General features: G+C 44.1%; 1 protein-coding gene across 2 annotated transcripts in view; it reads left to right on the top strand.

The window, feature by feature from the left end:
* Nucleotides 1-735: 735 nt before the first annotated feature.
* The window catches only part of PROS1 (protein S), a 61,742-nt gene continuing 36,715 nt past the window's right edge, over nt 736-25,762 (top strand). For both annotated transcript variants that reach the window (XM_075263559.1, XM_075263558.1), the window contains exons 1-8: nt 736-894; nt 6,075-6,232; nt 8,470-8,494; nt 9,813-9,899; nt 11,748-11,870; nt 14,034-14,165; nt 18,232-18,357; nt 19,180-19,301. In XM_075263559.1, coding sequence (XP_075119660.1) covers nt 816-894; nt 6,075-6,232; nt 8,470-8,494; nt 9,813-9,899; nt 11,748-11,870; nt 14,034-14,165; nt 18,232-18,357; nt 19,180-19,301 — 852 coding nt within the window. In that variant the 5' untranslated portion in view covers nt 736-815. The remainder of the gene's footprint in view (nt 895-6,074; nt 6,233-8,469; nt 8,495-9,812; nt 9,900-11,747; nt 11,871-14,033; nt 14,166-18,231; nt 18,358-19,179; nt 19,302-25,762) is intronic.

Below are 25,762 nucleotides of genomic sequence, written 5' to 3'. Positions count from 1 at the left end.
ATGAGCTCCCTTGAGCTCCCATTCCCCCAATGACCTGACATGTATCCTCTATCCTCTATAGTGTCTGTAATAAATGTCTCTTTAATAAATAGTGGCTATAGTCCCTATAGCAACTCCGAAATGTTGTCTTGGCATTTAAACTGAATATTGGAACCATAAATGGAAAACTGACGGATATACTAGCGTTTGGGTTTCTATAGTTTGTATCCGTATATGACCCGAAAGAAAGACGTAGACACCATAGACTATAATGGGATCCGCCAGGTTTCCGCCAGATTTCCACGACTTTTCTCTTCACCGATTTTAAGCGGATTCTGCAGCGGAATACCCTACAGAGACTCTAACGTAAGTGTGAATCCAGCCTTAATGATGTCCAGCACAGCAGACATGAACTATATCCATAATGCTGATGTGATCAGAGCCTAAAAATGTTATTTATCGTTCATCGCAGTGAGAAAATGTTAATCTGGCAGGACGCCTTTAAGATAAAAGTCCATTTAATCAGTTTATCCGCACACGCAAGCCGCCCGCAGTGTCTGTGAGAGTTGCTTAATGCAAATACCCAGATGTTTTGCAATTCCCACTGTTCTGATAAGAATCCATGTGGATACCTGATCCCATGGTCCTCTGTTTGTGTACTTGTCATGTCAGGGGAGGGATGTTTCCTGGAAAAGCCCAGGAGTCATTGGGCCTTTCTCCAGCCTCTGCAGCTGAGCTCCCCCCAGCCCAGTGTAGTGGACGAGAGGTTGGGCTGAGCTCACAAACTTAGCAGTGTGCAGGCCCGGCTATAGCAGGCTCCGCTATCCTAACGGATCATGATGTTACTGAGCACCCTATGCCTGGTGCTGCTGGCCTCTTCTCTCTTCATTACTTCCCTGTGCGAAGGGCGGACTTGTAAGTACATTCATTTTGTAGATTTCACATTGACATGAACCTCTCTTTCTCCCTATATGTTGTGCAACCCGGTAATTATAAGGATAAATCCCTGGAGTGAGAGTTTCGTAAACATCCAGGAAGCTTAGGAATGTGGTAAGAAATCGCGGAGCAGCCTGCCGGATTATTGTGATGGACTCATGCATATAAGAGCATTATTTGCATCTTAGTCTCTGCGAGAATTATAATCCAAAGTACATTTGTATATGCTGAGGGCTAAGTGGATAGAAAGCTACGAGCTTAGAGCGTGTGGCCTGTAAACATTGATCAAAGGCTCATGCCATGTATCCAGACTGTTCTCTTATTGTTCATTGACATCCTGTTGTTTATCACCTCTTTACACATGTCTTACTAGGGGTTTGGATGATTTACTTTACCCTGTGGCCTTTTAGTTTCCTGTAAACAATGCAGATTCAGGGCTTGAAGTGGCGAGTCCTTCTTCAGGGTGTACACTGTGATCTGTGATCAATAATCGCAATATCAGCCAGACTGGATTGTTAGCTATGTGCATTCATTCATATTAAGGCCTGGTTCACATTTGCGTTCGGTATTCTGTTCGGAGGATCCGCTCCCTGAACAGAATACAGAACACATTAAAAAAGGGTGAGCAATGGAAGCACATGGACCCTTTAGACTATAATGGGGGTCCAATGTGGTTTCCGCGCAGTGTACGTATGAATCATGTGGAGAGAAAAGTACTTCAAGCAGCACTTCTCTCTCCGCATGATTCGTGCCAACACCGAGCAGAAACCATACAGACCCCATTAAAGTCTACGGGGTCCGTGTGGTTTCTTAGCTAAGGGTGCATTCACACTGAGTAAACGCTAGCTTATTTTGTAAAGTAAAATTACACTTGTAAATTTTGCTATCCCATTGACTTCAATGACATTTTACAGGCGTATTTTTACAGGCATATTTTTACAGGCGTATTTTTTACAGGCGTATTTTTACACTTGTAAAAAAATATCATTGAAGTCAATGGGATAGCAAAATTTACAAGTGTAATTTTACTCTACAAAATAAGCTAGCGTTTACTCAGTGTGAATGCACCCTAAGGGTGCATTCAGACTACGTAACGCCGGGCGTGTATGAGAGCCGTACACGCCGGCATTACGGCAGACTGCCGAACACTTCCCATTCACTTCAATGGGAGCGCTCGTAACAGCGGCGTTTACGAGCGCTCCCATTGAAGTGAATGGGAAGTGTTCGGCAGTCTGCCGTAATGCCGGCGTGTACGGCTCTCATACACGCCCGGCGTTACGTAGTCTGAATGCACCCTCAGGGTGCATTCACACTGAGTAAACGCTAGCTTATTCTGAACGTAAAACACGTTCAGAATAAGCGGCGTCTAAAGCAGCTCCATTCATTTCTATGGGAGCGGGGATACGAGTGCTCCCCATAGAAATGAATGGGCTGCTTCTTTCACTCCGTGCAGTCCCATTGAAGTGAATGGGGAGTGCCGGCGTATACGGCAAGCTCTGCTCATGCCGGAGCGTACACGCCGGCACTCCCCATTCACTTCAATGGGACTGCTCGGAGTGAAAGAAGCAGCCCATTCATTTCTATGGGGAGCGCTCGTATGCCGGCTCCCATAGAGATGAATGGAGCTGCTTTAGACGCCGCTTATTCTGAACGTGTTTTACGTTCAGAATAAGCTAGCGTTTACTCAGTGTGAATTCACCCTAACTGTGTTTTAATGAGTATAGGTTTCCATTCGGTCCCCAAACCGAATACTGAATGCAGATGTGAAACGGGCCTAAAACAGCCATAATATGTACGGACAACCTGACACGTAACAGGCCCACCTATAAACCAGGACACTTTAATTAGCTGCATGTATATTCTTTTTTTCAGAGCCGACCATAAGGTTTCCTTGCAACTGTCAGCTGTAAATTGTGGGGGAACGTAACAGCGAGTGCTCAGTTTCTCGAAATAAATCATTACACATTTCCATTGAAATCAATTTACTGTTTATGTATGGCATGAACATGTCAGGTCCTCCAGACTAAGAGACACTCTTTGTACCCAGTCCCCACTAAAACCAATAAGTCATAGGACATGAAACTCCCTTTAATAACCCTTAAATCCATAACGGTCTTGGTTTTCCATCACATTTTATTTGAAATGAATGACTAAGGAGGCTCAGTGGTTAGCACTTGCAGTCCTGGGATCAAATGCAGCCAAGGACAACATCTGCAAGTAGTTTGTGTAAATTTCTTCTGGGTACCCCGGTTTCCTCCCACACTCCAAAGACATAACGATAGCAAATTTAGATTTTGAGCCCTGCTTGGGACAATGTTGACAATATCTGTAAAGAGCTGCGGAATATGATGGCGCCATATAAGTAAGCTAAATAAATAATCTTCATGGTCATTTCACTAACTAAGGCTCTATTCACACAGAGTAACGCCAGGCGTCATTTGTGTGTAATTTGTATGTCTTTTACGGCCGTCATAAAACGTTTACATAGAGTTCTATAGGAAAAGACGCCGTCATTTTACGGCCGTCATTGACGGACGTCTTTTCCTATAGAACTCTATGTAAACGTTTTATGACGGCCGTAAAAGACATACAAATTAGGGTGCATTCACACGGAGTAAAATGGAGTGTAATTTGGAGCGTATACGGAGCGTTTACGGAGCGTTTACGTAAATGCTCCGTAAACGCTCCGTATACGCTCCAAATTACACTCCATTTTACTCCGTGTGAATGCACCCTTACACACAAATGACGCCTGGCGTTACTCTGTGTGAATAGAGCCTTAGGGTGCATTCACACTGAGTAAACACTAGCTTATTCTGAACGTAAAACACGTTCAGAATAAGCGGCGTCTAAAGCAGCTCCATTCATTTCTATGGGAGCGGGGATACGAGCGCTCCCCATAGAAATGAATGGGCTGCTTCTTTCACTCCGAGCAGTCCCATTGAAGTGAATGGGGAGTGCCGGCGTATACGGCAAGCTCTGCTCATGCTGGAGCGTACACGAAGGCACTTCCCATTCACTTCAATGGGACTGCACGGAGTGAAAGAAGCAGCCCATTCATTTCTATGGGGAGCACTCGTATCCCCGCTCCCATAGAAATGAATGGAGCTGCTTTAGACGCCGCTTATTCTGAACATGTTTTACGTTCAGAATAAGCTAGCGTTTACTCAGTGTGAATGCACCCTTAGGGTGCATTCACACGGAGTAAAATGGAGTGTAATTTGGAGTGTAATTTTTACACGTGTAAAAAAATTACACGCGTATTTTGGAGCTTTTTTTTTACACATGGTGTTTCAGTAGCGTTTACGGAGCGTTTTTTGGAGCGTTTACGCGTGTTAAAAAACGCTTCCGTAAACGCTCCAAAAACCGCTCCATAAACGCTACTGAAACGCGTAAAAATTACACTCCAAATTACACTTCATTTTACTCCGTGTGAATGCACCCCAATAGCGCCTCTCTACAGTATAGTGTAGTAAGACATGTTCTGTAACTCTCTTAACCTTTTATTTTTGCTGACATTTTTTGGGTTTTTCGGAACCAATTATTAGTTTTCTCAAGTTACAATGTTTCTCCTTGTCACTTGAGGGACCACTATACTAGATTTAAGGTGTGGATTCACATTAGAAGAATGTCAGAAGCACCGAATGATCTCTTGACTATCTCATATGTATGACAGTGTCCCGACCCTCCCCTACTGGCAGGGAACAAAAACACGACATGTTGAAACCAAACATGCCCTCATTTATCCTCTATAGAATATCAGTCACTGCTAGATATCTAGCCGAGCCAGAATGACCATTTAAGCAGTGTCTAGAAAATGTATACTATGTATATGTAGGGAAAATGGTACAAGGGATAAATGAATATGGTATTCAAACTGGGCAAAACAAGGATATAAGATAGGTACATCTGCCCCAATGTACTATTGTAGCTGGTAATGAACCCAAGAACATTATTACCCACTGGCTCTGACCACTCTTAGTATTCCCCTAGGTATACCACAATGGCTTTCGGTCAGTGGAGTAACTAGGAATGTCGAGGCCCCGTGGCGAACTTTTGACATGCCCCCCCGACGCCGAAGACCTCAACCGACCCCCTCCTACGCATTCCTGCACGCTCTGTTATGCCCCTTAGTGGCCCCTTCACACTGTGTTATCCACCATAGTGGCCCCTGCACAGAGTATTATGCCCCATAGTGGCCTCTTCACACAGTATTATCCCCCATAGTGGCCCCTTCACACAGTATTATCCCTCATAGTGGCCCCTGCACATAGTATTATCCCCCATAGTGATCCCTGTACACAGCATTATCCCCAATAGTGTCCCCTGCACACAGTATTATGTCCCGTTGTGGACACCCATAAACAATTATTATACTCTGGGGTCTTTTCAGACCCCAGAGTATAATAATCGGAGACCCGGGGGAATAAAAACATAAAAAAACTACTGTTTCTTACCTGTCCCCGGCTCCTACGCTGTCTTCTCCGCTGCCGTCCCTCATCAATGACGTCGGACGTCACATGACCCGGGACACAGGCCGGGTTCATGTGATGTCAGAGACGTCAGTCAACTAGAAAGGAGGCCTGGCGGATCGTGGAGAGGTAAGTAACAGTGTTTTTTACGTTCCCTTACCTCTCCCGGTCCACCAATCATTATCCGAAAAGACCCCCGAGTATAATGATAGCAGCGGTAGCGGCTGTCACCGGGCCCCTAATGTCCCGGGCCCTGTGGCAGCTGCCTCTGCTGCTATGGCGGTAGTTACGCCACTGCTTTCGGTTAATATGGTGAGGTATATATGATTCTTACATGCTTTTAACAACATATCCCAACATGAGTGGCAGAAGATGAGCAGCTGTGAAAAACATGATTTTGTGATATTCTCTCAGGAGATATATATGTTATACTTATCTAAGTGCAGCCACCCAGTGGTTGTCTTGAATAGCAGCCTGTCAAGAGTTTTGCTAGCATGCCGCCAATCTCTGTTGGTGTCCAAGAGACTCCACTTTAGTCTGTAGATAAAGCAATGCTGCATGCCGCCATGTTATGGCATCTGCAATGGAGCCTCCAGCTCACATTTCAACATTACTTTATGTAAAAAATTTTAGATGGTCTTTATAACGTCTTTAAAACTACTGTCTAACTTAGTTTCTTGGACAAAGTTTTGCCTCCTCAGGCTGCATCGCAATTCCTTACACGGAAAAAGAGAGCAAATTCATTTTTTGAAGAGAGTAAAGGTGGAGACCTTGAACGGGAATGCATTGAAGAACTGTGTAGTAAGGAAGAAGCCCGCGAGATATTTGAGAATAACCCTGAGACGGTAAGATCTCTTCTTAATTTTACATTGTATGATCTGGTGGTTTTTAAAAGATTTATTTTGTGTATGTTATTTTTGCAAGAGGAAAGATCAAATAATCCTAAATATAGGCTGAAATACGGTATATGTATATGGTATGTACACAGTGCATCCAGGGTGGTGGGACAGGTGTTGAGATGATGGATCTAGCGGGTTTAGTACCTATCATGGTTTACAGTCCTGCCATGTCTTAAAGGGAACCTGTCAGGTCCATTTCACCCCAAACCTCACTCAGTATCTCAGAGGTCCTCTCTTATCGCTGGTGACCCCAAAATATTATAGTCGGAGACCCAGGGGGGATAAAAACATAAAAAACACTGTTACTTACCTCTCCCTGGCTCCGCTGCACTCTCCGCCGCTGTTGGCCATCTTCAATGACGTCCGGGATGTCATGTGACTGGGGGGCTTGCGTCGCGACACATTGGACGCAGGCCCCAATCATATGACATCTGGGATGTCACGCAAGTAGGCCTGAAGCCTGCCTGGAGTGGTAAGTAACACTGTTTTTTTTATGTTCCGTTACCTCTCCTGGGCCTCAGATCATTATACTCGGGAGTCCGAAAAGACCCCTGAGTATAATAGTGCTTGTGGGGCCCGCGGCCTGGTAGTTACATAATCAAAAGAGCCATAGGTTCCCGACCCTGGTGTAGAAGATGAGCCACTACCAGGCCCTGGACCGTGAGGGGCCCCTCGACCACATAAAAATTCCATTCTTCTAAAAGATACAAGATAGGGGACTCTTACAGATTTAGCATCAGGACCCAGGAGCTTCAAGTTACACCCGTTCAGTCTGAAAGTTGGCCCTTCATCTGTTCGAGGCCTCATTCACACGACTGTCCTTTGCATTCGCCTTGAAAAACTACTTTTTTCACGGCGAGTGTACACCCTGCCTTTATTCACGCATAAATTTTATGTATTCAGGTATCCGTGAAAATAGCCCAGGAAATGGCACGTCCTATCTCTTCATGGATTGGTCACACAGACTGTTAAAACAATGAATAGATCCTATATATAGAATGAGGCCATTAATAAAATGTGTAAATAAACTTCCATTTTTTTTACACGTTTTAGGGCTCGTTCACACGGTGTAACGTCCCGCGAGATTTGGCATGTGTACGCCGTGTGACCCTTTGCGTGCCGTATACGCTCCCATTGAGTTCAATGGGAGCGGGAATCGTATGCGCCGCGCTAGTTTGCGGCCGTGCATTTGCGTTTGCGGCCTAAGGCTGCATTCACACTGAGTAACGCTGGCGTTTTTTGTGCTTATTTTTGCACATAGCGCCGCGTTTACGCCATTCAACGCGACCGCAAAATAGCGCGGCGCAAACGCGGCGTATATGCTGCGTTAACGTGGCGCTATGTAAAATAAGCACAAAAAACACCAGCGTTACTCAGTGTGAATGCAGCCTTAGGGTAAGTTCACACGGAGTAAAATGGAGTGTATTTTGGAGTGTAATTTTACACGTGTTCAAAAATTTACGCGCGTATTTTGGAGCGTTTTTTTTACACGTGGCGTTTACGGAGCGTTTTTTGGAGCGTTTACGCGTGTAGAAAAACACGCTTCCATAAACGCTCCAAAAACCGCTCCGTAAACGCCACGTGTAAAAAAACGCTCCAAAATACGCGCGTAAATTTTTTACACGTGTAAAATTACACTCCAAAATACACTCCATTTTACTCCGTGTGAACTTACCCTAAGTGTTCTCATATTTGGGTATCTGTGACTCTGTCTGCTGTATATCTTAGGCCTGGTTCACATTTACGTTCGGTATTCCGTTTGGGGAGTCCGCATGAGGATGCCGAATGCATTGACAAGCGGTGAGCTTATGAAAGCACGTAGGCCCCATAGACTATGATGGGGTCTGTGAGTTTTCCACGTGCTGTACGCACAAGTCATTCGGAAAGGAAAGTAGTTCATGAAGCACTTTCCTCTCCGCATGACTCATGCGGGCACCGTGTGGGAAACTCACAGACCCCATTATAGTCTATGGGGTCCGTGTGCTTTCATAAGCTCACCGCTTGTCAATGCATTCAGTATTCCGTTCGGGAAGGGGAGTCTCTGTGCGGACTCCCCGAACGGAATACCAAACTCAGATGTGAACCAGATCTTAATGTGATTATTTGCATTTAAGATGTTCTGTTCTATAATCTAAAGTCCTAAATATGCTGAGTTTCATAAAATATTTTTTTTTCCATTTTAGGAATATTTTTATCCTAAATATTTGGGTAAGTAGCCACAGGGGTTAGAGTTATATTGAAATGTTAAAATGCTTGGTTGTTTATATTTCATGTCGATCTTTTGCTGTTTGATCAATTGACCAGACCCATGTTTGCTTCTCAATTAATCTAAGGGCAATTTCATAGGCGCATTTTTGGGCTTATTTTATGGCTGCAAGTCCTTGACCCAACTCATGTGTCATAACCTTAAATATCAGAATCATACGCCTCTATGACGCCCCTGACGAACGGTGCCGAACGTATGTCGGGGCTGTGAGTGGGAGTCACAGTGGTGAGCACAATACTCTATATACTTGTATCTGAGGAGTTTTTAGACATGTATACAGGTGTCCGAGTGCAGCACTTCAAAACAGAGCCCATTGATTTCAATGGGAAGTGCGTGTATATGCCGAGATACACGCGCTTCCCATTGAAATCAATGGGCTCTGTTTTGAAGCGCCGCGCTCGGACACATGTATACATGTCTAAGTGAGAGGCCCGCTTTCGCCGTGTGAAGGGGCCCTAACTCTAGTGTTGAGTATTTATAGGTTTATCATACGCCTCTGCTAGTTCGTGTCATTTATCTGCGATCTGGCCGGATCACAGCTATAATAAAAATGGGACTAGGTTATATTCCGAATATTCCCAATACCAGTATTCTAACTAGTTCAAGGTGGGTAGGGACCCATAACAGATTTTGCATTGGGGCCATGAGCCTCCAGTTGTGTCTCTGATGAGTACATATGGTGCCTGCAAAAAATGCTGACACCATACTACGTGAAATGTGGACATGTGACTAAGGCTTTCGGGTATGCTTGCACGGAGGAATTTGGAGTTCATTGTGAGGCAGAATCTGGGTTAAAAGGGTCAAAAGGGTTAATATATCTTTAATTCTACTTGTGTATGTTACATTGTTAGTCTGTGTCTGCTTTATGGCATACTAATATGCAGGATATGTTTAATGTAGGCCAAAGAAACTGCAAAATCTTGGTGGGGTCCAATACCTGGCACCTTCATCGATTAGCTGTTCTCAGTAGCTGATACACAGAAAACAAAGCAGGAAGCAGACAGCGCTGTTTCTGTGCAGTGGCCAGATCAGGTACTGCAGGTCAGCTTCCATTGAGCTGCAGTGATTCCGTTCTGCTACTACACAGAGAACAGCGCTGTCTGCTTCCAGTTGTCAGACCTACACAAATGTGTTTTAATGTTGTATGGAAACCCCCATAAATTCTAGTTTATAGCAGTTTATATTGTGTTTATTGTGATTTATCAGTTTTGTGTCATTATAGGTTGACCCTATTTGTATCCCTTTCTCTCTCTTTTATAGCCTGCATTGGAAATCATCGAGATAAAAATGACAAGATCAGTTACTTAAATTTTGATGGGCCTGCTGATCTGAGATCTTGTATTACTGGTTTGTATAGGATTTCTTCATTTACATTAATTGGATAGGTCAGTAATATCAGATGGGTGGTGGGTCGTCTTCTGACACGATCAGTTGATTGAAAGGGCCACGTTACTTGTGTGAGCCCCACAGCCTGTTCACTGTATACTAGGCTCAGCAATGTACCTTGTATAGAGGCAATGCTTGGTATTGTAGCTCAGTCCCATTCACTTGAATGGAACTGAGCTACAGATGAACCAGCTGACTAAAGCTATGTTGATACCATAATATCCGCCTGAAATTGATGGACAGAAAAGTCCTGCCTGCATGTCCTCCATAGTCAATGGGGTCTCTCGGGTTCTGTATGTAAACACTATTTTAGGCTGTATTCACACAGAGTAACGCCAGGCGTTTTTTGTGTGTTTTTTGCACATAGCGCCGCGTTAACGCCGTGTAGCGCCGCGTTAACGCCGTGTATACGCCGCGTTAACGCCGGGCAACGCCACCGCTAAATAGCGCGGCGCTATGTGCAAAAAGCACACAAAAAACTGCTGGCGTTACTCTGTGTGAATACAGCCTTAGGGAGCATTCACACGGAGTAAAGTGGCACGCTATTTGGCTGTTTGACGGCGCGTGTTTGCGGTCGCGTTAACGCCGCGCAAAGCAAAACTCGCCGCAAACGCGGCGCCAAATAGCGTGCCACTTTACTCCGTGTGAATGCTCCCTTAGGGGTCCGTCTATCTGTTGTTCTGGTCCTCCTGATGGAGCAGAACAATGGACAGCCGACGCTAAGGTAAACTGTGGACCCTCCAATCAGTTAATCCAAAAATCAGACCCCAATTGATCTGATATTGAGGCCCACCCTACAGAACTGATTAAAAAAATGTGTTACTGATTCTGTTGGGTTCCTCATCTGAACCAATTACATCAATTTTAAATTAGTGGCAGTCTGACTGTTGGGACCCCTGCAGATTGGCGGTTTACCTGTATAAGGGCTCGTTCACACGGTGTAACGTCCCGCGAGATTTGGCATGTGTACGCCGCGTGACCCTTTGCGTGCCGTACACGCTCCCATTCATTTCAATGGGAGCGGGGATCGTATGCGCCGCGCTAGTTTGCGGCCATGCATTTATTCACGGCCACAAACTAGCGCGGCGCACACAATCCCCTCTCCCATTGAAATGAATGGGAGCGTGTACGGCACGCAAAGGGTCACGCGGCGTACACGTGCCAAATCTCGCAGCACGTTACACCGTGTGAACGAGCCCTAAGATGTGTTGACTCAATCAGGTAATCAGGTTTATAGGGGACTGCTGCAGTACTCACAACCGCCACTAGTAAAAGTATAGCATGTGAGCACTGCAGCTTGCACAGTCAAGAGGAAACAGCTGATCTGTGGGGGTCTTGACAGATAAACCCCCAGCCAAACTAAAATTGATGGCCAAGCTTATGGACGAGATATTTAAAAAAAGACTATTTTGTCTGAACTTTTAAAAATGCAAAAACAAATGTTTGTTATATATATATATATATATATATATATATATATATATATATATATATAAAACAATCTTTAAGGCAGCATTCACACTGAGTAACGCTTATTTTGTGCTTATTTTGGCACGTAGCGCCACGTTTGCGCCGTACAACGCGACCGCAAAATAGTGCGGCACAAATGCGGCGCAAACGCGGCGTTTACGCGGCGCTACGTGCCAAAATAAGCACAAAAATCGCCAGCGTTACTCAGTGTGAATGCTGCCTAAGGAAACGGAATCGAAAACAATTTCAATTATCGAAAAAAGCCCTTTTGTGAGCAACCCTGTGCTGTGGCCCCTCACATACAGGGGCCCCGGAACTTATTATATCACTTTTTTACAGCAATTCCAGACCAGTGTAAACCCCTACCATGTAATAAAGATGGATATAAAGAATGCAAGGACGGGAAAGGAGATTTCACCTGTGTTTGTAAACCTGGCTGGCGAGGATTGCGTTGCGATGAAGGTCAGTAACACTTTCTGTCTTACACTGCTTATGTATATAATATGTTTATGTCCATTACAATATGATCTGTTAGACGGGTTGTCCAGGATTAGAAAAACATTGATGTTCTATTGTAAAAACACTATTCTAGTGGTCATGTCTGGTATTGCAGTTAAATATCTTTGAAGTTAGAAGGGATGAGTTGCAATACCACAAATAACCTGTTGATGAGTGTGCCGCTATTTTAGAAAGAAAGTAGCTATCTAATCCCTAAGGGCTCATTCACACGGTGAATAAATGCACGGCCGCAAACTAGCGCGGCGCATACGCTCCCCGCTCCGATTGAACTCAATGGGAGCGTGTACGGCACGCAAAGGGTCACGCGGCATACACGTGCCAAATCTCGCGGGACGTAACTCCGTGTGAACCCGGCCTAAAGCTCCATGGACACGGCAGAATCTGTTGCTGATTTTGCAGTCGATTCTGCCCCCAAATCAGCAGCAGATTCCTCCCTGATTCTCCCAATGGGAGGCAGAGACTGGAGCAGGACAATAAAAAAATGTCCTGCGTGATCTTACTGCGGACTTTCGGATAAATGGGCCTAATCGATGGCAGAAAGCCGCAATAGAAGCACCAGTATTCCATCACAGAGACAGGGAATGCAAAATGTAGAGGAATCCGAAAAGTGATGAGGATTCTTCTTTATTTTCCAATGTTTGAATAGGGTCTAAGGCTGAGTTCACACACTGTCATTTCTCTCAATAGCTGCATGGTTTTGAACTTTTTATCCAATACAATAGCGTATTTACGCTGGGTTCACACCTGCGCCTCCGTTCTCAGGTTTCTGTCTTCTGCAGGAAACGGAAACCTGCATAACGGAGACCCCGGGCGCAGATGTGAACGAGCCCTTACCGGTACGTTCATAATATGTAATACACCTTTAGAAATAAAGCTCACAGTAAGGGTGCATTCAGACTACGTAACGCCGGGCGTGTATGAGAGCCGTACACGCCGGCATTACGGCAGACTGCCGAACACTTCCCATTCACTTCAATGGGAGCGCTCGTAAACGCCGCTGTTACGAGCGCTCCCATTGAAGTGAATGGGAAGTGTTCGGCAGTCTGCCGTAATGCCGGCGTGTACGGCTCTCATACACGCCCGGCGTTACGTAGTCTGAATACACCCTAAGAAAGAAAAGAAACTCGGTCAGTTTTTTTCCTATTTCGCAATGTTATCGCCGATCGCAGCCAGCAGTGTAAACAATGGGTGATACCGTATCTGTACTGTGTACAGGGACATGTAGAGATGTACGCCGATAAGCCACAACATTAAAACCACTTGTCTAATGTTGTGTAGTCATCACAATTTAGCTCTTCTTGAGGTTGCTCAGGACCTTATACTTAGGCCTCATTCACATCTATATTGGTATTCTGTCCGGCGGAGTCCGCATGAGGACCCCCCAAATGGACTACTGAAACAAGCTGTAAGCAGTGTGCCAGTGAAAGCACACGGACCCCATAGACTATAATGGGGTCTGTGTGCTTGCCGCCAGATCTCCACAGGTATCATGTGGACAGGAAAGTAGTTCACAATCTAGTTTCCTGTCTGCATGATTAGTGCGGGCAGCGCGCGGCAAGCACACGGACCCCATTATAGTCTATGGGTTCCGTGTTCTTTTACTGCACAGCGCTTACAATTGCGTTTGGTATTCCATTCAGTGAGGGGGGGGGGGTCCCATGCGAACTCCCCCGGACGGAATACCAACACAGATGTGAACCAAGCATTACCCGTATTTTCTGCTTCCAGCCATTGCAATAAGATAATCCGTGCTATTGACTATTAGTTACGTCACGGAAAACCATAAGCCCCTGTTTACCTAATGGAGGCTAAAGTGTGTTCTTTTTGACCTCCGCCAGGCGGATACCTGTCCGTATACTGTTTTGTACTCTATATACATAAGTGCAGTCCATTGCACTTTTCTATTCAGAGGTAAATCACAAAATTGTATAAAATGCAGTACACATATTTTTTTACATGGATGGCTATGGTGATGATGATCACTGAATATATAAGGGCCTTCCAGACATCAGTTTTTGTTCCCAAAATTACTGGTATGTAAATTCAATTGCAAATGTGAGCTTTGTAAATTCCCTTCATTCCCTTGAAATATATTTTTTATTTCAGATATAAATGAATGTGAGGATCCAGAAAAAGTGAAGGGCGGCTGCAGTCAGCGGTGCGTGAATATACCTGGCAGCTATCGCTGCGCCTGTGACGACGGCTACTACCTGCTTCCCGACAAGCACACCTGTAGCGGTAAATGCTCTACACACTTTGCTACTATGGTCACGTAGATAGTTGTCATTTTATTAAGGCCCTATTCACATCTGTGTCCGGGTTTCCAAACAGAAATCTTATATGCATTAAAAAGTGGTTTTGAGATAGATAGATAGACAGATAGATAGATAGATAGATAGATAGATAGATACTGTATGAGACAGATAGATAGATTCATAGATAGATAGATAGATAGATAGATAGATAGATAGATCCATAGATAGATAGATAGATAGATAGATAGATAGATAGATAGATAGATAGATAGATAGATGCTAGGTGGGGTGGCATAGACACACAAGTCCAGATTTTTAGTACAAAATGGTAGAGTTTTATTTTTACTCCACAAGAAACAGTGCAGCCACAACAAAAGAAAAACAAAACAAAACAATACAAAATAAATACCTGCCCGGCTAGACTCTAACTACACACATAAATATGTTACCTCATCTATAATGGCAGATTCAATAGCAAAATTGAAGGGTACAAGACACAGCTCCCACAGTGTGACCTTCCAGCTGGCCCTGCAGCCCAGCTCTGTCCAAAGTCTTGCTGATGGAGCTGACCTTTTAAACCTCACTGATGAGGACAATCCACAGCAGCTGACATGCTGCAGAAACATCCACAATGCGTGGACTGGAGGGGGTGTGGAATGACAGGTCCCACTGCTAAACCTACTTGCTATTCCTAAAAAATCCAGCCCCATACTGAGCATGTAACAAAATGCTCAGCACACAAAAGCTGTCTGCTGAGAACAAGTCATTCCTGGACTTTCTCTCATCTTGCCCATCTGAGGAGTCTGGGCGAGATGTACACCCCCTCCATCATTTTGCCGGCCTTTGGCTTACAATAGATAGACATGAGATAGATAGATAGATAGATAGATAGATAGATAGATAGATAGATAGATAGGAGACAGATAGATAGATAGATAGATAGATAGATAGATAGATAGATAGATATGAGACAGATAGATAGATAGATAGGAGACAGATAGATAGACAGATAGATAGATAGATAGATAGATAGATAGATAGGAGACAGATAGATAGACAGATAGATAGATAGATAGATAGATAGATAGATAGGAGACAGATAGATAGATAGATAGATAGATAGATAGATATGAGACAGATAGATAGATAGGAGACAGATAGATAGATAGATAGATAGATAGATAGATAGATAGATAGACAGATACAGATTACAGATTTGTTACCGTACTGGTAACACGAGACACTCAGCCCTGCCTCATGCCATAAGATGCCTACTTTATTTAACACCTGTACTTGGATATTATTCACACCTATCTCTAAAATTCTGTATTCGATTTAAGCCATTGATACATTTATCTCTCGGCGTCACGGGAGGCATTTATCACGGCTACGACTGGCTTCATAAAATAACATCTAGTCCCTAAAAAGCTAATTTTGTGCGATTGAGAGAGCAGGTCCGCTGTGATTAAGAAGCCAATCCATATCTGGGAGTCTCCACAGTCTTCTTGCGCAACCAAGAGAAACAGATTCAGTACTACATCACTGTAATCAATTGATGTTCATTGCTGAGAATTCCAGAGAAGACACCGCAAACTGCCCGACATAAATCTTCTATGTGCTGGTCCCGTCCCTTGACAGCAAGTAGACCTCATCCGCCATCCACTTTATCAAAATATGTTTTGTTCATCTATTTTCCAGGGTCCCCTGACAGTCCACAATACTGTTTTGTGTTTTTACCTACAGTTCTTTCCCCGTCTTGTATCTATACTATGTGAGATAGCGGATTCATAGGTAACAATGCAAATGTAGATCGAAGTGGCAGATCAAAGGATGTTGTAAAGAATTTGTTATTTCCAGATAGAATATAGCAACATAAAAAATGTGGCGGATAATGGGTTTTATGGGATTTTTACATCAGTGACCTATCCCTCGACACTGCGCCTATCAACCTACTGAAGGGATAGGCAAACCCTGTGGTCTATTCTTTGGATAGTCATAGGTCACGTGACCTTTTTTGGGTTCAGTCCCATTCCATAGTATGGATTTGAGTTGAAATTTCAGCCAAAGCTGCTATATAATGTACAACGCTATGCCTGGTATCCAATGAAGAGGCTACAGCACTTGTCAACGTCAGTAGCGGACATCAGACCCTCCACCAATCTGATACTGGTGACCTGTTTCAAGGATAAGCTATCAAAATTTAAGTTTTGAAAAATCCCTTTAGGCTAAAGCCGCATGTAGTGAATCGCAGCCAAAAAAGCGCTGCAGGAAAATTCATCAGGCAGCGCTTTTCACTAGGGTTGAGCCGATCTTGACTTTTCAGGATCGATTTTGAAATCCGATTTCCGATAATTTTTCATTCGAACCCGATTTCGATCCTAATTCCGATCCCAATGCAAGTTAATGGGATTTTTTTACTAATTGGAGATCAGATTTTAAAAACAATCCTATTCACTATACAGCATGGAATATAACAATTGAACGCTTTAACTGTTAGAATCCATGCTGTGTAGTGATTTTTTTAAATCACTAAGTAGCCAGAGGAATTTTTTTAATCCTCTGGCTACTTAGTCCTCCCTGGTGTCCACTTACCAGCAGAGATGGCTGGTCCGGTGCCCGGTGTTCTTGTTCTTCTTTGCCTCGCTGCCCCCTGCCTCCCAGGTTAGGAGAGTGTGGGCGGGTTAGGAGATGTCTCATCGTCATGTCTCCCCTCCCAGTACCCGCTCACACTCTCCTAAGCCACAAGCCCCGCCTTCTTCCTAGCTCTTTAACACTAACCTGGGAGGCGGGGGCAGCGAGGCGAAGAAGAACGAGAACACCGGACCAGCCATCTCTGCAGGTAAGTAGCTACTATAGATGATAGCTAGTCTCCCATTAGAATGAATAGACGCAGCCGGCGCGCAGGGGGTTAAGGCTGTGTGCCAGTTGCTTCCATTCATTCTTATGGAACCGCAGTGGAGCCTTCACACAGAATGAGCGGAGCATATACTCAGTGTGAAGGCTAACATTGTTAGCTTTTCCCACAATGCTTGGCCAGTAGCAAATCATTGTGGGATATAATCACCGATCTCGATCCCACCTAAAAAGATCGTGTTCGGAATTCCGATCATGATCGTGAAATTTTCTTGATCGCCGATCGAAATCTAATCTTTTCCGAACACAATTGCTCAACCCTACTTTTCACAAAAAGTCTGCAGAGTTTTCCTCTGCAGTCTTTCTGCTACTACTATACCTATAGGGAAACTGTCAGTGCTTCTTTTTCTTTTTTTTTCAAATGTAGACTGTGAGCCCAGATATGTAGATATAATTGACATGTTGCGATTTCGAAAACAGTTTTGGAAATCATAGTATTTCCGCTGTGCGTATTTTCCAGCAATTTGTGGATGGGATGCGCTAGAATCCCATCCATTTTGCAGGATTTTGCAAATTTTGTGAATCCCCCCACTATATATCATGTTTCTCTTGATGCTAATTTATTTAGACTTGTCTGAGGCCACCATAAATATCAAGATCATAGAGTATCTTACTACTGGGATCCTTTGCAGGTAATTGGCAAGGGGGACCTGAAAGTAAGTGTTCTATTTTGCTGCAGTGCCACCACAGGGGACATAAAGTATTACACCTTGGTAATCACAAATTTGGCAAAGAAGTAGACTCTGTTTATTTTGTTCATTGAAACCAGTGGGTTGTCTCTGTAGTGGAGCAGAGCAACACTAGGTTTAAGCTAGTTTCATACTAGTGTTCATCTCTCCATTGTTTGGGTCCGTGGACCCCATAGACTATAATGGGCTCCGCTGAACCTCTGAGCAAGACTTTTGTCTCTGCAGATTTTAGACAAAGTCTGTGGCAGAGTTTCCTACATAGACTCCAATGGAGATATGACCCTAATTTATAGGGGTCCTGTATGAAGTCTTCCCCTATTTCTCGAAATGTGTATAAAAATAGAACTGCTACACCAGACTACTCTTATAAGGACAAGGTGCCATCTTGTTCCATGTCAATTCTTTATATGTTGTATTCTACATTTAAGATGTCTTTGTCTTCAACAGATAGAAATGAATGTGAGCTGAGCCCAGTCATCTGCGGAGGAGCAAAATGTAGAAACACACCCGGAAAGTATGAATGTGAGTGTGACGCTGGATATCGCTTCAACACCTCATCGAAGGTTTGTGAAGGTGAGTGACACCTTGTGGACTATTTAATTGCCAAATGTTGTCAGGCAGGAAGGTGCCTGCAGACCCAGCACCAATAAGGCTAGGTTCTCACTTTTCAGTCCGTTGTTCTGACGGATGCAGACAGAGTGCCGCCTTTCATTGCAATGTTAAAACAAGACGGTAAAGTCTGCACAGATATCATGTTCTGAATGAATCCCAGCGCTCTTAATTTAATGGATTGGGGATCATACCATGACTGACTGGAGGCCTGCTGAGACTGTCGCCCAAGGGCCCGCCAAAACCTGGAGCCAGCCCAGGGTATATAGGCAGTATGGGTACATGAGGCCACTGGTGGCTTTTCAAGCTTTTGCCTGCTGTCTGTATATGAATAGGTTAATCTGCAATGTGTTAACTACACATAGTCATTGGGAGAATGACAGATGCAGGTGACTGAGCGATTGGCAGCCATCCATATGCATTAGGACACAAACAGAAGAGTTTCCCCTGTGCAAGAACACATTACGGCCTTCTGCCTTCCAACTGCTCATCTGCAGAGCTAGATGGTGACCATCCATCATGGATCTATTAAAGGTCCCTCACCAGAATACCACTCCATCACCTATTGTGAGCTATTGGAATCACTACTGTAGTCCATGTAGGTGTATATACAAAAGGCGACCCTGTTGGTTTTCGTATACACTAGCAGTGGGCTCCTTGCCCAAAGGCTCCCTGCATATGGAGCTTGTACTCAACTCTTATTAAGATACAATAGAAGCTCATGTACTAGGCAGACTTTGGAGTCCCATTTCTGCTCGACCTCACAGCCTGTCACTTGTTTTATAGATGTAGATGAATGTGCAGATGATATTTGCAGCCAAGTTTGTGTTAATACACCGGGAAGCTACAAATGCTACTGTGAAGGAAGGAAGAAGCTAAAGCTTGCTGAGGACAAGAAGTCATGTGAAGTGAGTAGACCCCATTGTTGTAGGCATCTATAGATACTTTATGGGAGAACCCTCTAAGTGAATAGAAATCCATGTGTTACCTTATGTCTGTCCTGAAAGGGAGTCTGTCATCAGAACTCAGCATATCAACCCAACCTCGCAGATAGGTAGGTTAGGGTCCTCTGAAAGGAATAGTGTTTTCCCCTTGTGAATCAGTGTCTCCATTGCTGAGATCACCATTTTTGTCAATGTGCAAATGAGCTTTTTGGAGCAGTGAGGGTGTTGTTGCTTATCTCTTTGGAGCAATGGTAACACCCTTGTTTCTCCAAAGAGCTCATTTGTATATTGACAAAAAACAGTGATATCTCAGCTACGGAGACAGCGATTCATAAGGGGAAAATACTGTTTGTTTCAGATGACCCTAACCTATCTATCTGTGGGATTGGATTCTGGTGACAGACTCCCTTTAAATGGTCCCTGCATTTTTGACAAACTTTGCATAAATCAATGGTAAGGGCAATAACAGAAGGTTTGTGACACACTGTCTACCAATAAATATTTGGCCCCCTGTGGTAGAATAGAAAAACAACATTCCTTCATATCCAATAGTTGGTAGACCCCAGCAGATGCTTCCTTACGGATGGTATTCATGGACACAATACTCCCGGATGCCTGGTGACACTCCTGGTGTATGTGAACCATCGGTTGGGTGCGGTTTCTCTGGCCAGCACCTGTCGCTCTCTATCTCCCAGTTTCGGAGGTCTGCCGACTCGGGGCACATTCTGACAATCACCGTTCACCTTCCACTTCGTAATGACATAGACCACTGTCGATTTTGGGTAATTCAGTTTGATGGCTATTTCCCTAAGGATCGACCATTTCTGTGGTACCCCACAATTACCCCTTTCTCAAAATCATACAACTCTGCACTTCGTGGCATCTGCCATGTGACTAATGCCAATGCACTAATGCCAATGCTGTTTCCTATTTAACGGCGGAAGGCGTGACGTACATAACGAGCGCAGATATCTTCATTTGCATGGGTGTCCAAATACTTATTGGTATATAGTGTATATCTGACTGGAGAAAACACCTCTTTCTCTGCCTATCATGCTACTTTCTTCCTATATTCTGCCTAATAAATTGTTCACTCACTAAAATTCTCTGGGTCAGGGGATAATCGTACACATCAGGGAGAGTGTTTGCCTGCATAGGCAGTACGAAGACTTACAAGTCATTCCTGCTCCGCTAGGGATTCTGGGTAAAAAATATGCAAATCTATTCTCCAGGATGTAATTAGGAGAACAGTGCACTCTGTACGCCGCCCTCTAGAGGGCAGCATCCTTAACATCATGCATGACTCAGTTAAAAAGTCTATTTAATCATGATGTGGATTTAATTGCCAAATTAGTATTTCTATCCCAAAAGGAACAGCTTCCCAGCTATGGACAGCGCTGTTTCGGCCTATTGGGTCATCCTCAGCATAGCGTAGGGATACTGATTTGGCAGAGTGAGAGACTATAGACCAGGGTCAGGGGATAATCGTACACATCAGGGAGAGTGTGCCTAAAATTCTCTGCTAAGTCCATCTTGGAGATTAAAGCGGACTGCCAGCTTACTCAGGGATCAGGATACAGGCTGCTCATTGAAGGTTATGGAAAGGATACAAAGGAATAGGGGAAAGAAATCAAGCAAAAAGGTCACCTGAAAACTCATGGGTAGATGGGCTTTATTTTAATTCTTGTTCACAAAATATTTAGATGAGCTGGGTTTGGCAGATTGGTATCCACTCATGTATAAGTCTTACCCCTTCAAGGCATCTCTATGTCATTTTCTAATATGGCGTATGGTAGAGGTTGTCTTGGTGATGCTAGGGTCATAATAGCGTCAATGTGTCCGTTGGTCTGGTCCATTGGAGGAATGGACTGCTAAAATTGCATACACCATCAGAGCCTGAAGGGCCCAGCAGAACCAGAGTTGACTATAATGGTTTGGGTGTCCATTCTTTTAACTGAAACCGTTGCAATTTCTGATGAACGCTACAACGAAGAATTCAGTGCAAATGTGAACAGAACTCAACTCGATTTTGGATACAAAGAATGACTTACCCTATCTACTTGTCCTGGACAGAAAAGTTTGGCGGATATCTTATGACCATTCACACAAACACAAGTAATCCATAATAAGAGAAAATGTACGCTGATGAATTGTGACCAGATATAGGATATCAGACCAAAATAAACCTCTACACCCTATAGCTATGCCCCTGGCAGAATAAGCCTAAAGAAAATATACGGTTATAAAAAAGTACAAGTGGAAGTATTTTATTGTTCTAAGTACGCCCAGATGTCAGTGCTTACTCATTTCCTAACATATCATTGTAGTTCTTGGAGCTTTATCTGGATTTAAAGCTGATAACATTTTGGCAGGCAACAGCCACCACTAGAGGGAGCTAAGGAGCTTACTGTATACATTTATACCAGGGACAGAATTTACTCTTTCCTCTATGGCAGAAAACTGGTGTAGATGGGAATAGTTGTGGCACATGATTGCCGTACAGAATTTTTGCACCACTTTCTGTGTCCTGCTTTACATTTTTTATGGAATTGGATGGGCACCAAGATGGACCAGGGACATTTTGGTTTCCGCGGCGAAACAGTTTTTTTTAACTGGACACAAAGTCCTGCACGGTTTTGCCGCAGACAGGTACAAAACGCTCACGGGCTCTCACTTTTCAAACCCATTCACTTGAATGGGCTTGAAAAATGACTGCTGTGCTTCCGTCTGCTGTCCAGTTTTTCGGGGCAGAAGACAGAAACCCAGCTGGATTGCCTAAAGCACGCACGGGCGCAGGTGTGAACCCGCCCTTACTAAATTATCCCTTAAGCTCCCGCTAGTGGAAGCTGCAAGCAACTGAAATTTCAAAGAATTTTAGAGAATTTGGAGCTCTATGTCAGAGAAATGGTCTGCTATAAACTATATTTAGTAATGAATTAGAACAAAACGATGACATTGTTAAAAAGCGTAAATTCATTATACTGAAATAAATTGCTGATACCGATCACGTCTGCGAGGCAGCAATTTATTATTCCCCTTCACTTGCTACATTCCATCTGCATCACATCGGGTTGCTTACCATCAGACGCTCTGCTCAAAATGTCAAACCAGGGTAAGCAAACACACGGCTCAGATGTGGAAAAACAACATGTAGTTTGCTTCCTGCGCTACTGCGTTTGAAGATCTAGGGGTTAAATTGGGTATATCCTTTAATGCTCTGACCTTCAGGCCCAGCAGGCAACACACAGCCTCAGCTTTGCAAAATGTAAGAACATTTCTAAAAACAAGTTTTCAAATATATTTAGTGGTTTTATAGATACAGAGGATTGGAAAGAAAAAGTGTTCATTCCTATACACACCCTAGGTATTTAGGAAATAGAATAGGGGCAACATACATGTGTATAATAGTATCATATGTGGGATATTAATTGTATGTTGTGCCTGAAAAGGACATGTGGGAGGAGTATTGTGAGCCAGTCCGCATTGCTAGGAGTACGGTCAATGATGGGGACTTTGTCCTTAGTCTGCGCTTGAAGCTGTAGAAATTGGGAGTTAATCTGATTGTCCGGGGTAGAGCATTCTAGAGAAGTGGTGCAGCTCGGGAGAAGTCTTGTATACGAGCGTGGGAGGTTCTGATAATAGAGGATGTAAGTGTTAGGTCATTGAGTGAACGGAGAGCACGGGTTGGGCGGTAGACAGAGATAGGATGACAGTAAGGGACATTATTCATAGAATACAGATGGAGCCCCCTCCAATGGGTGTATGGACTCTCATGTTAAACAAGCACGATGGAAAAAAGTGCATGTCAGGTTTTTACATTAGAGTAAATGTTAAAGGGGATTCCACCTGTCTGTCTCTCTATCGCTGCTACAGTCCGGAGCTCTCATCCTATATAGTGATTGCAGTATGGGGCAGTATTTCGCTAGTAGGCAGAGACTTACCATCACAGATAACTATAATGCTAGGAGCCATCTCTCTGCATTGTCTTCAAGCTGGTGAATCTGGTGCAAACACGGATTGAGTTTAAAGGGGTTGTCAAGGAAATACAAAACTGATACAGGAAGCCTTGGAAGGCGAAACATTAAAAACCACAATACTCACCTGTCCCCTGTGCTCTGCTGCCACTGTCTGGTCCACATGTGACATGGACTTCCATCGAAACAAGCTTCTAGGCACTGGACCGGACAATGGCACCGGAGCGCAGGGGACAGGTGAGTATAGGTTTGGGTTTTGTTTTATATGTTTCACCTTTTCCGGCTTCCTGCATCCGTTCTATATTTCCTAGACAGCCCCTTTGTACGCCGCGGTTTTTTACGGTGAGCAATTACGCCGCGTTAACGCGGCGTTAACGCGGCGTAATCGCGCACCGTAAAAAACCGCGGCGTACACGCGCCGTAAACGCGCCACATTGCGCAGCGCGTTTACTCCGTGTGAATGCACCCTAAGAGGTATGAGTGCATCCTATATACTTCACTTTCTTTATGATGCCACTTTTGACTTTATCTAAAACCCCCCCGCTGCAATATCTGTTACAAAAACCGCAGCCTACCCGCAATGTATGACCTCAGCCTTGTCATGGAGGGGTTAAATCATCCTTTCCAGCTATATGCCTTTAAGGTTACAGCATGTATCATGATTGATCTGTGTAATAGACCCCCCCCACACTTTTCACTTTCCACCAGCGAAACTTGATAAACGGACGTCAAGACTCCCAGGACTCCTTGCAGCAAACTAGACAAGGCAGATGGAAGGTGCTAATAAACCCTCGGCCTCCTCGCTGCCTTTCAGTTAAAGCTGATCAGTATCTCTCTAATTTGTCATTACGTATCACATCATCTCCCCGCCACTAAACTAGATTTCGGCCCAGCCATTCATCCCTTCCATTCTTGGACCGAGAAGCAAATTAGGAACATAATTTCTAGAGTAATGACACGGAGTTGCAGGGGTCATTGACCACATTGTAATGGAACATACAGCTGTAGGCAATTGTCACTTATTGAGATCTTCATGAGGCATTGCATCTATTCATCTCGGTAGAAATCCCAGCTACAGGTGTTACTTTGTGCTACAACCGGTCACCGAGGGGAAACCTAATGTGTCGGAGCCGCTTGCTGAGTAATCGGCGAAATCAGCATTGACTCCCCATTGCTTCGGGCTCTAGACTTCTTGCAATGTTTTATTACAAGCGACTCAAACAGACCAAGATCTATGACTTCCGGTGTTAGGCTACTTTATTACAATACTTCCTAATGTGTCTTTGTGAATGGTGTCGACGTGTTATTATTTTTAAGGAGATATTTTTATCTTTATTTTACCTCTAGTTATTCTACACCCCACCCCCCCTTTCCCAACTCTGCTGCTTTTGTGTTAAGAATGCTTCAAAAACTTGGCACATTTTAAGAGTGACTTGGCAGACAATGTTCACCCAGCAGGCTACAATATTGTATAATTCCTTCTAAGCCCTGGCATCGAGGATGGAACGTGCCAGTATCTCGGATCCTGATTAAGCCTCTGAAAGCTCCTGGGGTATAGCTTGCAAAAAAGAAGTATTCCAGCGACCCAGCTTAGGTTTCTATGAATAACAGTGTTTAACATTGTTTCCATGTAGGATCGGCCCTTAACTAATGATAGTTTTATATCCGCCATGAATGTGCTCTGGATTGGGCTGGCAGCATAAATACAGGCTACTTATATATAAAGAGCTGCCGAAATCTGCTAATAGTTACCCATAGCTACCAATACTGAACAACTACAGGGCTGGTCTGCTCTCAAACAAACACTTTACACTTACTGGTTTGCCGTATATATATATATATATATATATATATATATATATATATATATATATATATATATATATATATATTCAATATTACTAGTAATGTTTGAGCACTGGAGAGCTGCACTATAATATAGGCAATGGCATGGGCAACCATCCAGGGGGACAGTAACAGAAGCTAGGTCAACAGTATTAGGGTCCATGCTCACGTCTGTGAGTTGGGGGCCGAGTTTATCATAGGATGCAATCGGATGACACTTGGATGCCACTCCAAGTGCTTCCCATGATGCATATATGTCTATAGGGCTTCCATTCCGATAACGCCGCTTGCAGGCCATGGGGTTGCCTCTGGTTGTGATTGATTGCATGGCCGGTGCACGGGCAGCACACGGATGACATCATTCAATGAATAGGGGCCGCGGAAGCACAGGCTGCAAACCAGACAGGAATAGGACCTGTCCTGAGATTTGCATCCTGGACTGTCGGCCTGTACACGGCACCGTGTAATACACGGTCATGTGTGTGGCCTGACAGAAATGAATGGGTCACTGTGCTATCCAGGAAAAACCGAGATGGCACACTGAACCACACCATGACCATCTGCAAGGGGCCTAACACGGAGCAGAATAGGATCTGCTCTATAATC

This window comes from Leptodactylus fuscus, chromosome 2 (genome assembly GCF_031893055.1).
Source record: "Leptodactylus fuscus isolate aLepFus1 chromosome 2, aLepFus1.hap2, whole genome shotgun sequence".
NCBI lineage: Eukaryota > Metazoa > Chordata > Amphibia > Anura > Leptodactylidae > Leptodactylus > Leptodactylus fuscus.
Note: the sequence above shows the minus strand (reverse complement) of the source record. Positions and strands in the feature narration are given on the sequence as shown.